At 56.5% G+C, this 16,948-nt stretch overlaps 1 protein-coding gene across 1 annotated transcript; it reads right to left on the bottom strand.

Moving 5' to 3' along the window:
• Positions 1-8,035: 8,035 nt before the first annotated feature.
• On the bottom strand, positions 8,036-13,568 carry LOC140411289 (serine protease FAM111A-like). Its single transcript, XM_072500411.1, has 2 exons — positions 13,447-13,568; positions 8,036-9,595 (listed from the first exon to the last, which is right to left on the bottom strand). Exon 2 carries the CDS (start codon positions 9,518-9,520, stop codon positions 8,036-8,038), a length of 1,485 nt encoding a protein of 494 aa, XP_072356512.1. The 5' UTR covers positions 9,521-9,595; positions 13,447-13,568.
• Between the last annotated feature and the right edge of the window lie 3,380 nt (positions 13,569-16,948).

Raw genomic sequence — 16,948 nt, 5'->3', positions numbered from 1 at the left:
TCCTTCACCTCACGGACACAGGGAATCTTCCCCCTCTCGGACATGGGGAATCCCCACAGGGAATCCTCCCCCTCACGGACACGAGGAATCCTCCCCCTCTCGGACACGGGGAATCCCTCCCCCTCACGGACACAGGGAATCCTCCCCCTCACGGACACGGGGAATACCCCCCTCACGGACACGGGGAATCCCCCACAGGGAATCCCCCCCCTCACAGACACAGGGAATCCCCACAGGAAATCCTCCCCCTCACGGACACTGGGAATCCTCTCCCTCACCGACACGGGGAATCCCCCCCTCACAGACATGGGGAATCCTCCCCCTCACGGACACGGGGAATCCCTCCACCTCACGGACACAGGGATCCCCTCCCCTCACGGACACGGGAAATCCCCCTCCTCACAGACACAGGGAATCCTCCCCCTCACAGAGACGGTGAATCCCCACAGGGAATCCCTCCCCCTTACAGACACGTGAAATTCCCCCCCTCACAGACACGGGGAATCCCCCCCCTCACGGACACTGGGAATCCTCCCCCTCACGGACACGGGGAATCCCCATAGAGAATCCCTCCACCTCACAGATACGGGGAATCCCCACAGAGAATCCCTCCCCCTGACGGACACGGGGAATCCCCCCCCTCACGGACACGGGGAATCGTCCACCTCACGGACACGAGGAATACTCCCCCTCACGGACATGGGGTATCCCCACAGGGTATCCTCCCCCTCACGAACACAGGGAATCCCCACAGGGAATCCCACCCCCTCACAGACACTGGGAATCCTCCCCCCTCATGGACACGGGGAATCCCCATAGAGAATCCCTCCACCTCACAAACATGGGGAATCCCCACAGGGAATCCCTCCCCCTCACAGACACTGGGAATCCTCCCCCCTCACGGACACGGGGAATCCCCATAGAGAATCCCTCCACCTCACAAACATGGGGAATCCCCACAGGAAATCCCTCCCCCTCACAGACACTGGGAATCCTCCCCCCTCACAGACACAGGGAATCCCCACAGGAAATCCCTCCCCCTCACGGACACGGGGAATCCCCCCCTCACGGACACAGGGAATCCTCTCCCTCACGGACACGGGGAATCCCCCCCTCATGGACACAGGGAATCCTCTCCCTCACGGACACGGGGAATCCTCCCCCTCACGGTCACGGGGAATCCCCACAGTCAATCCTCCCCCTCATGGACACGGGGAATCCTCCCCCTCACGGACACAGGGAACCCTCCCCCTCACAGACACGGGGAATCCTCCCCCGCACCGACACAGGTTATCCCCCACCTCACGGAAACGGGGAACCCTCCCCCTAACGGACACGGGAATCCTCCCTCTAACGGACACGAGGAAACCTCCCCCTCACGGACATGGGAATCCTCCCCCTCATGGACACGGGGAGTCCTCTCCCTCACGGACACGGGAATCCTCCCCCTAATGGACACGGGGACTCCTCCCCCTCGCGGACACACGGGAATCCTCCCCCTAACGGACACAGGGAATCCTCCCCCTCACGGACACGGGAATCCTCCCCCTAACGGACACGGTGAATCCCCACAGGGAATCCTCCCCCTCACGGACACGGGGAATCCTCCCCCTCACGGACACAGGGAATCCTCCCCCTCACAGACACAGGGAATCCCCACAGGGAATCCTCCCCCTCACGGACACAGGTAATCCTCCCCCTCACGGACACGGGGAATCCCCACAGGGAATCCTCCCCCTCACGGACATGGGGAATCCTCCCCCTCATGGACACGGGGAATCCCCCACCTCACGAATACGGGTAATTCCCTCACCTCACGGACACAGGGAATCCTCCCGCTCACGGACACAAGGAATCCTCCTCATCACTGACACAGGGAATCCCTCCAACTCACGGACACGGGGAATCCCTCCCCCTCACGGACACGGGGAATCCCCACAGGGAATCCTCTCCCTCACGGACACGGGGAATCCTCCCCCTCACGGTCACGAGGAATCCCCACAGTCAATCCTCCCCCTCATGGACATGGGAAATCCCTCCCCCTCACGGACACAGGGAACCCTCCCCCTCACAGACACGGGGAATCCTCCCCCGCACCGACACAGGGTATCCCCCACCTCACGGAAACGGTGAACCCTCTCCCTAACGGACACGGGAATCCTCCCTCTAACGGACACGAGGAATCCTCCCCCTAACGGAAACGAGGAATCCTCCCCCTCATGGACACGGGAATCCTCCCCCTCATGGACACGGGGAATCCTCCCCCTCACGGACACGGGAATCCTCCCCCTAACGGACACAGGGAATCCTCCCCCTCACGGACACGGGGAATCCTCCCCCTCACGGACACAGGGAATCCTCCCCCTCACGGACACAGGGAATCCCCACAGGGAATCCCCCCCTCACAGAGGGAATCCTACCGCTCACGGACACGGGGAATCCTCCCCTCACGGACACAGGGAATACCCCCCCACACAGACACGGGGAATCCCCCCCCTCACGGACACGGGGAATCCCTCCCCACACAGACACGGGGAATACCCCCCTCACGGACACGAGGAATCCCTCCCCCTCACGGACACAGGGAATCCCCACAGGGAATCCATGCCCCTCACGGACACAGGAATCCCCACAGGGAATCCTCCCCCTCACGGACACAGGTAATCCTCCCCCTCACGGACACGGGGAATCCCCACAGGGAATCCTCCCCCTCACGGACACGGGGAATCCTCCCCCTCATGGACACGGGGAATCCCCCCACCTCACGAATACGGGTAAATCCCCCACCTCATGGACACGGGGAATCCCCACAGGGAATCCTCCTCATCACTGACACAGGGAATCCCTCCAACTCACGGACACGGGGAATCCCTCCCCCTCACGGACACAGGAATCCCCACAGGGAATCCCTCCCCCTCACGGACCCAGGGAAACCCTCCCTCTCACGGACACGGGGAATCCCCACAGGGAATCCTCCCCCTCACGGACACGGGTAATCCCCCACCTCACGGACACAGGGAATCCTCCCCCTCACGGATACGGGAATCCCCACAGGGAATCCCTCCCCCTCACCGACACGGGGAATCCTCCCCCTCACGGACACGGGGAATCCTCCCCCTCACGGACACGGGGAATCCTCCCCCTCACGGACACGGGAAATCCTCCCCCTCACGGACACGGGTAATCCCCCACCTCACGGACACGGGGAATCCCCCCCCCGTCACAGACACGGGGAATCCACCCCTCACGGACACATGGAATCCACCCCTCACGGGCACGGGGAATCCCCCCCCTCGCGGCACGGGGAATCCCCCCCTCGCGGTCACGGGGAATCCCCCCCCTCACGGACACAGGGAATCCCCCCCCTCACGGACACGGGGAATCCACCCCCCTCACGGACACGGGGAATCCCCCCCCTCACGGACACGGGGAATCCACCCCCCTCACGGACACAGGGAATCCCCCCCCTCACGGACACGGGGAATCCTCCCCCTCACGGACACGGGGAATCCCCCCCCTCACGGACACGGGGAATCCACCCCCCTCACGGACACGGGCAATCCCCACAGGGAATCCCCCCCTCACGGACACGGGGAATTCCCCCCCCTCACGGACACGGGGAATCCTCCCCCTCACGGACACGGGGAATCCTCCCCCTCACGGACACGGGGAATCCCCCCCCTCACGGACACAGGAAATCCCCGCAGAGACATGGGGAACACCCACAAGAAATTACCGCCCCACAGAAACAGGAAAACCCCACAATGGATCCGTCCACCTCATGGGGAACCCCACCCACCCCCACACCTTAAAACCCGGGAATGCCTCCCAGGGTTTTCTCCTCCTCCCCTTAAGAACATGGGAAACCACAGCCCATGGACCTCTGTATCGGAAAGCTATGAGATGCCTGTGGGGTGGTGGGGTCGGGGATGGGGGCATTGCCGAGGTACTGCCCAGGCATGACCCTGTCCGCCTCAGGATGTACCTACCTGTGTGTCCCCAGGGAATTCCCTTCGCAAACCCGTCACCGTCACAGAATGTAGACAGGAGGGATAATGATCGAGCAGGTATGTCCGCCAATGTGTGCTAATCGGGAACCTAAGAGCACGTCTTTCGGGACTTGTGGGAGGAAACCGGAGCGCCCGGAGGAAACCCGCGCAAGACACGGGGGAGAACGTGCAGACTCCGCGCAGACAGTGACCCCAGCCGGGAATCGAACCCGGGACCCCTGGCGCTGTGAAGCAACAGTGCTAGCCACTGTGCCACCGTTCCTCCCATCGCCGTTCCTTCACTGTTGCCGGGTTAAAATCCTCCCTCCCTGATCGGGGACAATCGAAAGGCGAAAACGCACCATTTGGGGGCTCCCGCTGGATTTTCCGCCCCTCCGGGCATTGCCGCCTGCCGAGAACGAGGGGAGGGAGAATCTCCCCCACCCTCCCTCCCGAGAAGCTAAGCTCGCACCGAAAGCAACGCTCCAGTCTGAGAAAAGTTGGCACCCAGTTGGCCCACAGGAAGCTCCCACAAACCAACGTCGTCAGAAGCCCATCATCTGCTGCTACCGATGTTGAGTAAGGGTCCAGGACCCCGCAGGGAACTCCCCGATCTGCTCTTCCCTCACTAATAGCTGGTGGGGGGTCCAGTACGCTCCCCCCCCCCCCCCCCCCCCGCAGGGGGCGGGCAGGGCCTCGGGTTTGATGTGCCGATGGAGGGACGGCACACTGTCAATGGAGCCTCCGGGCCTCCTTCCTTCTCACCGAAGCTCGATAACCTCCTCCCAAAGTGTTCGGTATCCCCGGAAAAAGAGGCAGGGAGCCAGACCGTTTGATCGGGAACAAGGACAATTGTTCTGTTCATTCACGAGGTGGGTGCGTCGCAAAGGCCTTGTTACCCATCGCTCGTTGAAAGTGGGGGTGAGCTGCCTTCTTGAACCGCTGCAGTCCCCGAGGGGCAGGTACACCCACTGTGCTGTTGGGGAGGGAGCGCCAGGGTTTCAACCCGGCCGCCGTGAAGGAACGGCGATGAGAGGAACGGTAGCACAGTGGTAAGCGCTGTTGCTTCACAGTTCCAGGGTCCCGGGTTCGATTCCCGGCTTGGGTCACTGTGTGGAGTCTGCACGTTCGCCCCGTTGCGTGGGTTTCCTCCGGGCGCTCCGGTTTCCGCCCACAAGTCCCGAAAGACGTGCTCTTAGGCGACTGGAGAAGTAAAACTGCATTGCAGTGTTAATATAAGCCTACTTGTGACGCTAATAAATATTATTATCTCTTTGCAAGTCGGGGCGGCGAGTGACTCGGAGGGGGACCTCCAGGTGGTGGGGTTCCCAGGTATCTGCTGCTCTTGTCCTTCGAGATGGTCGTGGGTTTGGAAGGTGCTGCCTAAGGAAACTTGGTGGGTTCCTAACTCACCAAGTGCATCTTGTAGATGGTACACAAGGCAGCGTCGATGGTGGAGGGGGTTAGGGTTAGGGTTAGGGTTAGGGTGGAGGGAGTGCATGTTTAAATCTTTTCCGTTTCAGGGGGCAAGTTTAGTAATAATAAGAATAAGGATAATACTTGCTGGAGGCATTTACAGTATATCCTTTGCATGGCCAAAGGGCATCGAAGAGGAATTTCCCTGAGAATTCTTTCTTTTTGGTGTTTTTCTTTCGAGGCTTGTGTGACGTGAGTAGAAGAGGAGGGAAAGGGATTGGGGATGGAGGGGGGGGGTTCTGGTGGGTGAGTCTAGATGCTGCACTGTACCTGGATAAGGGAGGGTTTAATCTGCCATCTCATCTGGCATCAAATCCAGCCGCTCCAGTCCTCCCATTGCAGGCCGATGTGATATTCACAGTTATAATCACACTCACTCCCCCTTCAATCACTCATACACCACACGGTTCGAAATTTTACAATGATCCTTTTTTTATTTTTACAAATTTTACAGAACAGGGCAACAGGTTCAGGTCAAACAAAAGTTCAGATGTTAATTTCCAGACGGACAGAATTGAAAAACATTCAATTTATTACATTCATTGTTGTTTATATGACAATAAGTACGTTCCCTTGATATCAAATCTTGGGTTAGCCCACACTGGGAGTCACTGTGCACAGTTCCTGTCTCCGAATCACACTGGGAGTCACTGTGCACAGTTCCTGTCTCCGAATCACACTGGGAGTCACTGTGCACAGTCCCTGTCTCCGTATCACACTGGGAGTCACTGTGCACAGTTCCTGTCTCTGTATCACACTGGGAGTCACTGTGCACAGTTCCGGTCTCCGTATCACACTGGGAGTCACTGTGCACAGTTCCTGTCGCTGTATCACACTGGGAGTCACTGTGCACAGTTCCTGTCTCCGTATCACACTGGGAGTCACTGTGCACAGCTCCTGTCTCTGTATCACACTGGGAGTCACTGTGCACAGTTCCGGTCTCCGTATCACATTGGGAATCACTGTGCACAGTTCCTGTCTCAGTACCACACTGGGAGTCACTGTGCACAGTTCCTGTCTCTGTATCACACTGGGAGTCACTGTGCACAGTTCCTGTCTCCGTATCACACTGGGAGTCACTGTGCACAGTTCCTGTCTCTGTATCACACTGGGAGTCACTGTGCACAGTTCCTGTCTCCGTATCACACTGGGAGTCACTGTGCACAGTTCCTGTCTCTGTATCACACTGGGAGTTACTGTGCACAGTTCCTGTCTCCGTGTCACACTGGGAGTCACTGTGCACAGTTCCGGTCTCCGTATCACACTGGGAGTCACTGTGCACAGTTCCGGTCTCCGTATCACACTGGAAGTCACTGTGCACAGTTCCTGTCTCTGTATCACACTGGGAGTCACTGTGCACAGTTCCTGTCTCCGTATCTCACTGGGAGTCACTGTGCACAGTCCCTGTCTCCGTATCACACTGGGAGTCACTGTGCACAGTTCCTGTCTCCGTATCACACTGGGAGTCACTGTGCACAGCTCCTGTCTCCGTATCACACTGGGAGTCACTGTGCACAGTTCCTGTCTCCGTATCACACTGGGAGTCACTGTGCACAGTTCCTGTCTCTGTATCACACTGGAAGTCACTGTGCACAGTTCCTGTCTCTGTATCACACTGGGAGTCACTGTGCACAGTTCCTGTCTCCGTATCTCACTGGGAGTCACTGTGCACAGTTCCTGTCTCCGTATCACACTGGGAGTCACTGTGCACAGTTCCTGTCTCCGTATCACACTGGGAGTCACTGTGCACAGTTCCTGTCTCTGTATCACACTGGGAGTCACTGTGCACAGTTCCTGTCTCTGTATCACACTGGGAGTCACTGTGCACAGTTCCGGTCTCCGTATCACACTGGGAGTCACTGTACACAGTTTTTCAGGACAATTTAGGAACACTTCTACCTGTTAGCTGAACCTGTCATTGTGATGAGGCAAAGGTGAGCTTGTGCAATTAGACCACTGATCAAACATAAACTCATTTGGTGGTGGGACAGGCTCGAGGGGCTGAAAGGGTTCTGCACAGTGCAAAAGGATATTGTGGCCCGGGAGTGGGTGCAACAAATATTTCCTGGATTGTTTTGGGAATGAGAGTTTGTGACCTGTCAGGAAAAATTGGATGGTTCTGAGACCCGTCCCCTTGGGAACGAGGTTGTCCGAAGGATGATCTGGCCCAGGTGCGGAAAATGAAGGAAGGGTTCGGCTGGGCCGATACAGAGGATTGTGGGCGAGACCAGAACCAGGGGGGGGGGCCACAAATAAACTGTCCAATTCAGGAGAAACGTCTTCAGCCAGAGAGCGGTGAGGATGTGGTAACTCGCTCCCACAGGGAGTGGTGGAGGGTGAATAGTGGGGCTGCATTTCGGGGGGGAAGGTGGATGAACCCACCAATGAGAGCGAGAGACTGATGGTGACTGAAGCGACCAGGCTCTGCTCAATGTCCTTTGGGGTTTCCCACTGCCCCCCGCAAGTCTAGGAGGTCCCCCCCCCCCAATCCCCACCCAGGCTCCACTCCAGCTGGTGACAGACTCTGCAGTTGCCCCCAGTTACCCCCCCCCCCCCCACCCCCCGGCACTTTACATGATGGAGCAGTTACCCTTATGAGACTTGGTGGCAAACAGCTGCTGATACAAGGGGCGGTCGGCGACACTGATGCTTGCGGCGACGGCCTGGATGGTCGGGCCAAACTCAACGACCCGCTCCTTATATTTGTAACCCCCGGCGTGCATGCCCACCAACCCGCCGTAGAAGCTAATGACAGGCGAGCCAGAGGCGGCGGGGTCGTGGAGGAACTCCTTGTCGTAGGGCACCCGCTCGGGCCTGGCCTGCTGGGCGAACGTGTTCCCGGAGAAAGCCTGGAAACTCTGGCGGCCGGACAGGTCATCGTCCTCCTCCTGGATCAGGGGGACGAGCACGAGCGCCTCGGTGTACTGGCGGCCCACGTTGTACACGACCCCTTGGGCGATGGGCTTGGTGGCAAAGGCGGCCAGGCCAGGCCTCAACTCGGTCCCTCGGCCTTCGGGGATCTGCAGGGCCAGCACGGCATAATCCAGCTCCGGGGAGAAGGCCTTCAGACCGCCACTGGCCACCTTCCACTGGGTCTCGCCGGTTGTGCGGAAGGTGAAGCTCACGTTGGCTGCCTCTCTCACCACTGTGCCCCACTCACTCTCGGGCACCCCCTCCCCCACCATCATTTTGACCGCGTGGTAGCAGGTCAGCACGTGGCCCTGGGCGAGGTGGAAGCAGGAAGCCTTGCCTTCGTTGCCGGGTCGATTCCAGTACAGCGTGCCCACAGACTCGTTCATGCCCAAGGGCAGCTTGGCGATGTTGCTGGGCACCCGGTTAGGCACGGAGCCTCCGGTCAGCTCTTCAAACTCCTTTTGCGCCGCCTCCCAGGGCCCCCCGGCCCCAGGCCGCCCCTTCAAGTACTCGTCGAGCTCCTGGGCCAGATCGCAAAGGTTTGGCCTCCCCCCAGGCAGGGGGGCCTGGCCGCAGGCCCCCGCCCCCTCGGAGCCCAGCTCGTAAGCCCCGCCCTGCAGCTGCTTGGCAGCCAGGGTCAACTGGAAGGCCTGGCGGCTCTGCCGCTCCACCAGCTGCCAACCCTCGCCCCCCACCTCGGGTAGGAACCTGCCGTCCTTGCTCAGGGCCTCGCCCGCCGTCTCGCCTCCCAAAGCGAAGACACAGATGTCCACCCCGGGCGCGGGGTCCTTCAGAATTCCGGGAGCAGGGACAACAGTAAACATCACGCACTCCTGGTCTCCGGCAACGTCCTCTCGGCCTTGGGAGCCACCGCCGCTCCCTGCGAACAACACCTCCAGGTGGGCGTTCTCTGGCAGGCATCTGCAGGGCATCCCCAAATTGAGGGCCCCTCGGAGGTGCTCCCGCTCCAGGAGCTGGATCGTCTTTCCCTCGTTTTTCTTCTCCTCCTCGCCGAACACATTGGCTGAGTTCCTCAGGGCGGAAAGTAGAGACTCGTCGTGCCTGCCCTTGGCTGCGTGTCTCTCGCCCTCAGAGCTTTGAAAGGCAAATGTGAATCCTCTCTCGGTATCCGCTGACGCCATTGTGACTGCTCTGGACGATCGTTTCAATCAGAAAGGCCTCTCTAACCAAGATATTGAATCGGACCAGGAATTCACCTGTGGAGAAAACAAATAATGTCCAGTTAGGAACTAGAATACTCCAAAAACAATCAAGATGGTTAGCATCATCCAGGACAACTTCGACATTCAAAATTTCTAATTAGAAAACATAATTTTGTCAATCAAAACCCAATTTATAAATTAGAAACACAGTTTCTCAATTAGAATCCCAATTGTTACATTAAAAACAGAAATTCTAAATTTGAAACAGAATATCTAAATTTGAAACAGTATTTCTAAATTTGAAACAGAATTTCTAAATTTGAAACAGAATTTCTAAATTTGAAACAGAATTTCTAAATTTGAAACAATATCTAAATTTTAAACATAATTTCTAAATTTGAGGGTCGCATGGCGGCGCAGTGCTTAGCACTGCTGCCTCACGGCGCCGAGGACCCGGGTTCGATCCCGGCCCTGGGTTCACTGTCCGTGTGGAGTTTGCACATTCTCCCTGTGTCTACGTGGGTCTCATCCCCACATCCCAAAGATGTGCAACGTAGGTGGATTGACCACGCTAAATTGCCCCTCAATTGGGAAAAAAAAAGACTTGGACACTTTAAATGTATAAAAAAAAAGAAAAAATAATTTGAAAGAGAATTTGTAATTTTTAAAATAAATTTAGAGTACTCAATTCTTTTTTTTCCAATTAAGGGGCAATTTAGCGTGGTCAATCTACCGAGCCTGTACATTTTTGAGTTGTGGGGGTGTGACCTACACAGACACGGGAAGAGTGTGCAAACTCCACATGGACAGTGGCCCAGGGCCGGGATCGAATGCGGGTCCTCAACTGCTGCACCACTGTGCTGTCCCAGAGGAATTGTAAATTTAAAACATAATTTCTAAATTTGAAACATAATTTCTAAATTTGATTCAGAATTTCTAAATTTGATTCAGAATTTCTAAATTTGATTCAGAATTTCCATATTTGAAACAACACTTCTAAATTTGAAACCGTTTCCAACTTAGAAACAACATGTCTAAATTAAAAACCCAATTTCTAAATTCAAACCGCAACTTGAAATTTCAAAACACAATTTCTAAATTGAAAACACAGTGGGCTGGATTCTCCGCCGGCGGGATGCTCCATTTTGCCGACAGCCCGGGGATTTCCTGACGGCGTGGGGCTGCCCCGCAATGGGAAACCCAGTTGACCAGCCGGCGTAACGGAGAATCCCGCCGGCGGGGTGAACCAGGAATGTGGTGAGCGGGAGAATCCAGCCCACAATTTTGAAATTCCAAACACAATTTCCTAACTTAAAACAGGGCCCTTCCCGCTGGCGAATCTTCCGGTCCCGCCGATGGTGACACTCCCCCCCCCCCCCCACCCCTCCACTCCGCCTGCGGGTTCCCCAGTGGCGGAGGGCGCGAGCAACAGGAAAAGCCATTGAAAGTGGATGGACTGGAAGATCCCGCTGTTGGTCAATAGCAGGCCGCCTCTGTCTCCGCCACCAATCACGTGCCGGGTGCAGAAAATCCCACCCGCAATTTCAAAACAGAATGTCTACGTCCAAAACACAATTTGTGGAGGGCGCAAGGTTGTTGTGGGGAAACAGTCAAGACAACAATTTGTCAGGAGGCGTTGAGAAACATGCAAAAGGGACACAGGACTGCCAGGAAAGTTCAGAACAGACCAATATGAAGTGCAGCATCTTGTTCGGAAAAATAAGAGGGAAGCCTGTTATCAGGAGAATAAAGTAATCTGCTGAAATGCGATGCTGGGTAAAGTGAGCTTGGCGACGTTCACTCCCGGCCACCCCCTCCAGAGAGAGAGCGAGAGAGAGAGAAGCCAGGAGAAGAGTGGTGGGAGAGAGAGGGAAAGAGAGGTGGGAGAGAGGAGTGAGGAGGGGGGAAAAGGGGAGGGAGGGGGGCAGAGTGAGGGGGGGGGACAGAGAAAGGGGGGAGAGGGAGGTGGAAAAAGTTGAGGGGGGGGAGGAAGAGGGGAAGATAGAGGGAGGAGAGAAAGGGGGGGGAAAGAGAGGGAGGGAAAGTGACAGGGGTAGAGAGAGAGAGAGAGAGAGGGGAAAAAGTGAGAAGGGTGAGAGAGAGGATGGGAGAGACGAAAGAGAGAGGGGAGGCGACAGTGGAGAGAGAGAGAGAGAGAGAGAAAGGGAGAGACTGAAAGACGCAGTTGTAACCAAATTGGAACAGAGTCCCACGGCGAGCACGTTTAGCCGGGTGTTTTGTCAGCGAAGAATGTCCTGTTGAGGCCACCGTTTCCTGCACTGAGGGGCTTTGGTCGCTGGAATTCCTTGGTGCAGGAAGTCATCGGGACCCCATTTGTAAACGGCGTCTCTATTTCCCGAACCCCCTCCCCCCCCGACACAACCCCCTGAACCCCGACAAAGCCCAAAATCACCGAGAAGGGGGCCCCTCGGGCTACCCCGCAGCCCCCGCCTCACAGGCGCAGGGCACCGTTCGTATGCGCCTGCCGCCCTCCTCCACCGGTGTCTGACCCCGGTCACACTATTCACCTCGACCTACCCACTCTCCGGGTGGACAAGCTCCTCCGGAACATTCCCTGTTGGGTTTCCGGGGGGCCTCCCCCCCCCCCCCCCCAGGTTCTGCCCTCTCGCCCGCCAGAGGGGACATTCTCTCCGTTTCCCCGCTCGATCGAACCCCTTTCCGGGGTCTGAAGACCTCGATCAGGCCACCTGCCCCTCGGGCTTTCTCTTTCCGGGAGGGGAGGGAAGCCGGCCAGTGATTCTTGGGATGCGGATTCCTGGGCAGTAGGTGCCACTCCCAACAGAGTGGGGGGGGGGGCAACTGAGTGAGGCAGTCAACCTAAGCGTTTAAACAAGGGCGACTTAGCTCTGGGGCTCGAACAAGGAACACCGAAGGTTAGCGCGCAGGGCGATGGACCGGGTGCAGGCGGGTGGGATTGGAAAGAGTACCTGGGTGTCCTCGGGCTAGCACGGACAAGATGGGACGGATGGCCTCCTTCTGTGCCGTAGATTTACGATGGTTCTCGGCCTTGCTGCAGGTTGGACAGGGTGTTGGTGAGGCCACATCTGGAGTACCACAAGCAGCTTGGGTCTCCCAGATTTCAGGAGAGAAGTACTGGGAGCAGAGACAGATAGAATGAAGACTCAGGAGATTGGTCCCTAGTATGAGGTGGGGGGGGGGGAAAGAGTCGGCTGGGGGGGGGACCTCTGGGTGCTCCGGTTTCCCCCTCCAGGTGTTCGTTTCCTCCCACAGTCCAAATTTGTGCAGGCTAGGTGGATTGGCTATGCTAAATTGCCCCGAGATTGTACGGGGATTGGGCCGAGGTCGGGTGGGTGCAGACCCGACTGGTCCAATTGTCTACCCCTGCCCGTTTAAAAAATATATATATCTTTGTCTTCCTGAACTTTGGCCATCTGGAGCAGAGGGGAGTTGGGAAGACCTGGGATTGTTCCTGGCACTCCTGAATTACAGATGCGGGCAGAGCACAGCTGATGGGAGTGTCTCAGAACTTGCTGCTCATCTCTCTCTCTCTCTCTGTTCCGGCCAAGCCTGTCCCTGCATGATCCCGGTGAGGGAGCGCAGGGCATTGACCTCCAGCCAGGAGGCCTTGGCCCAGCCACAGCTCCAAGAGGGACCGATCAACGCCAGAGGCAAGCACCGTGATCTAATCTGCGAAGCGGTCTTTCTCAGTTTATTGAGGGGTGCTTGTCAACGGTGGAGGAGGCGCCCTCTAAGGTGGCGATGAACCGAATGCGTGGGTGGAGCAGCGAGGCAGCTTTGCGATTCGGTCACCAAAGTGAGGGAAATCTCGCGCAATGGGAAGTTACGTCCTCAGCCATCGACAGAAACTATGCATCTGAAAAGTTCAACCCAACATTCAAAATGACACGAGGGAGTCAACTCACCGAGAGTTCCCCGCAACAGCTGAGGTGACGACCAGCGAATGATTTGTGACGCTCATTCAAGGACCTCCTTTGAAGTCCTCCTTTCCGCTCCTTCACCTCGAGTGGCGCTGGCCAAAAACATCCTCCTCCTTATATCAAGGACAGGAGGGAGTGAGGGGTGGAGTTTGTGACAACCGTAGGGGGAAGGCCAACAGAAACGATCAAACCCAGGCCCTCATTAGCCAACAGTGGCAGCCAATCGGAAGAAATCAGGATGCCGCCACGTCAGGTGTATGCAAGTGCGGTTGGGTCGCGGCCAAACCACGGTGAGTCACAGAGGCTGCAGGATCTGACGGAGCCAGGAATCTGGGCCGCGGAATGATAGGATCTCACCAACCCTTTCGAAACACGGTGCCTCAGGCAAATAGAATAGATGCCTGTGAAGGGAAGCAAGGTGGTCAGGTGCAGGAGAAAGGAACAGGAGGAGATGACGACGAGGCTGAGATGCACAGGGTCGAGGGGACGCAGCCGAAACGCGAGCACGGACCAGAACGACTTCTTCCTGAGCTCCATGCAAGTCATTCACAGACCACACATTTTGACAAAGCACACTCGGGAAGGCACTGTGAGGGTCCTTTTTAAAAAGAGTACCCAATTCTTTTTTTTCCAATTAAGGGGCAATTTAGGTTGGTCATTCAGCCCCTTCTCCGGCCTGTTACACAGGAACAGGAGGAGGCCCCATTCAGCCCCTTCTCCGGCCTGTTACACTGGAACAGGAGGAGGCCCCATTCAGCTCCTTCTCCAGCCTGTTACACAGGAACAGGAGGAGGCCCCATTCAGCTCCTTCTCCGGCCTGTTACACAGGAACAGGAGGAGGCCCCATTCAGCCCCCTCTCCAGCCTGTTACACAGGAACAGGAGGAGGCCCCATTCAGCCCCTTCTCCAGCCTGTTACACAGGAACAGGAGGAGGCCCCATTCAGCCCCTTCTCCAGCCTGTTACACAGGAACAGGAGGAGGCCCCATTCAGCCCCTTCTCCAGCCTGTTACACAGGAACAGGAGGATGCCCCATTCAGCCCCTTCTCCCGCCTGTTACACAGGAACAGGAGGAGGCCCCATTCAGCCCCTTCTCCAGCCTGTTACACAGGAACAGGAGGAGGCCCCATTCAGCCCCTTCTCCAGCCTGTTACACAGAAACAGGAGGAGGCTCCATTCAGTCCCTTCTCCCGCCTGTTACACAGGAACAGGAGGAGGCCCCATTCAGCCCCTTCTCCAGCCTGTTACACAGGAACAGGAGGAGGCCCCATTCAGCCCCTTCTCCCGCCTGTTACACAGGAACAGGAGGAGGCCCCATTCAGCCCCTTCTCCTGCCTGTTACACAGGAACAGGAGGAGGCCCCATTCAGCCCCTTCTCCAGCCTGTTACACAGGAACAGGAGGAGGCCCCATTCAGCCCCTTCTCCAGCCTGTTACAAAGGAACAGGAGGAGGCCCCATTCAGCCCCTTCTCCAGCCTGTTATACAGGAACAGGAGGAGGCCCCATTCAGCCCCTTCTCCAGCCTGTTACCCAGGAACAGGAGGCCAGATTGAGACATGAGGGGCAACCTTCATTATGATAGGATCTCACCAACCCTTTCGAAACACGGTGCCTCAGGCAAATAAAATAGATGCCTGTGAAGGGAAGCAAGGTGGTCAGGTGCAGGAGAAAGGAACAGGAGGAGATGACGACGAGGCTGAGATGCACAGGGTCGAGGGGACGCAGCCGAAACGCGAGCACGGACCAGAACGACTTCTTCCTGAGCTCCATGCAAGTCATTCACAGACCACACATTTTCCCAAAGCACACTCGGGAAGGCACTGTGAGGGTCCTTTTTAAAAAGAGTACCCAATTCTTTTTTTTCCAATTAAGGGGCAATTTAGGTTGGTCATTCAGCCCCTTCTCCGGCCTGTTACACAGGAACAGGAGGAGGCCCCATTCAGCCCCTTCTCCGGCCTGTTACACTGGAACAGGAGGAGGCCCCATTCAGCTCCTTCTCCAGCCTGTTACACAGGAACAGGAGGAGGCCCCATTCAGCTCCTTCTCCGGCCTGTTACACAGGAACAGGAGGAGGCCCCATTCAGCCCCCTCTCCAGCCTGTTACACAGGAACAGGAGGAGGCCCCATTCAGCCCCTTCTCCAGCCTGTTACACAGGAACAGGAGGAGGCCCCATTCAGTCCCTTCTCCCGCCTGTTACACAGGAACAGGAGGAGGCCCCATTCAGCCCCTTCTCCAGCCTGTTACACAGGAACAGGAGGAGGCCCCATTCAGCCCCTTCTCCAGCCTGTTACACAGGAACAGGAGAAGGCCCCATTCAGCCCCTTCTCCAGCCTGTTACACAGGAACAGGAGGAGGCCCCATTCAGCCCCTTCTCCAGCCTGTTACCCAGGAACAGGAGGCCAGATTGAGACATGAGGGGCAACCTTCATTATTAGACGGGGGTCAAGTCCGGCACTTGATAGGATATCCCCTGTCGATTCCCCTTCTGAATAAATTTGGAGCCAAGCTGCAGGGGTTTGATTGATTGTTGACCCACTGAACAGCAACGTGGTCCCCACCGCGTCGCCCACATAGACAGTGGGTGAAAAATACACAGGCGCCCAGGACGTGGTTAAAACTAACAGTTTATTATAAATCTGCTTCTGGATATGTATAACACCAATGTAAGGAATCGTTAAGTTAACTGTCGAGAGACACAACACAAAATGAACAAGCAAGTTAATTTCCGTGGCCAATAGGAGAGACACCGTCAGCTTCTGCGTGGGCGCTTTCGAGGAAGGTCAACAGGTTTTGCATGGCAGGGGAACGTTGAATCGTCTGAAGGTCCTGAAGGAGTGCGTCACGATTTCCGATGTCCATCAGCTTCTCCTGTGAGCACAGAACAGACAGATGGTCACAGGGGAGCCACACAGTTATCACGTTTTCTCCCACACCATGTGGGTAAAGATGCTGCCCTGATATAGCAGGATAAGAGGGGTGGGGACGATGTACAGAACCTGCCACTGGCTTCAGTAATTTTAAGTGGGGAAAGAATTCCTGCTGTGTGGTTGGGGGTGTCATGATATTCAAACACACACATCATGATGGACACACTAACAGGCAAATCAGAGTACACAACACCACAACCAATCACAGACAAGAACACCAACCACATAAAAAGCACGAGCACGACACCTGGTGGTCAGTAGGTCTGGGGAGAAGGGAACAAGAAAGAGCTGTTGAAACACCACAAGCAGGGAACCCCCCACGTGCAGAGTGCAAAGACCAAACTGTAAATAGTAAGTTTAAATAAAGAAGCGTTGTACCATATGCAACTGTGTTGGCTCATCTGTGTGTCAGAACACCCAACACCACATGGTACAGGAGTGGATCGATACCTGCCTACTAACCTGCCATTCTGGACATGGACCACACCGGCAAACCGCAGCCGATGCAAGTCACGGGGAACCTAGGTACCAACTGGAAGCTCTACAGGCAGCGATTTGAC

Source organism: Scyliorhinus torazame, chromosome 4 (genome assembly GCF_047496885.1).
Source record: "Scyliorhinus torazame isolate Kashiwa2021f chromosome 4, sScyTor2.1, whole genome shotgun sequence".
NCBI lineage: Eukaryota > Metazoa > Chordata > Chondrichthyes > Carcharhiniformes > Scyliorhinidae > Scyliorhinus > Scyliorhinus torazame.
This window is presented reverse-complemented; position numbering and strand designations above follow the sequence as displayed.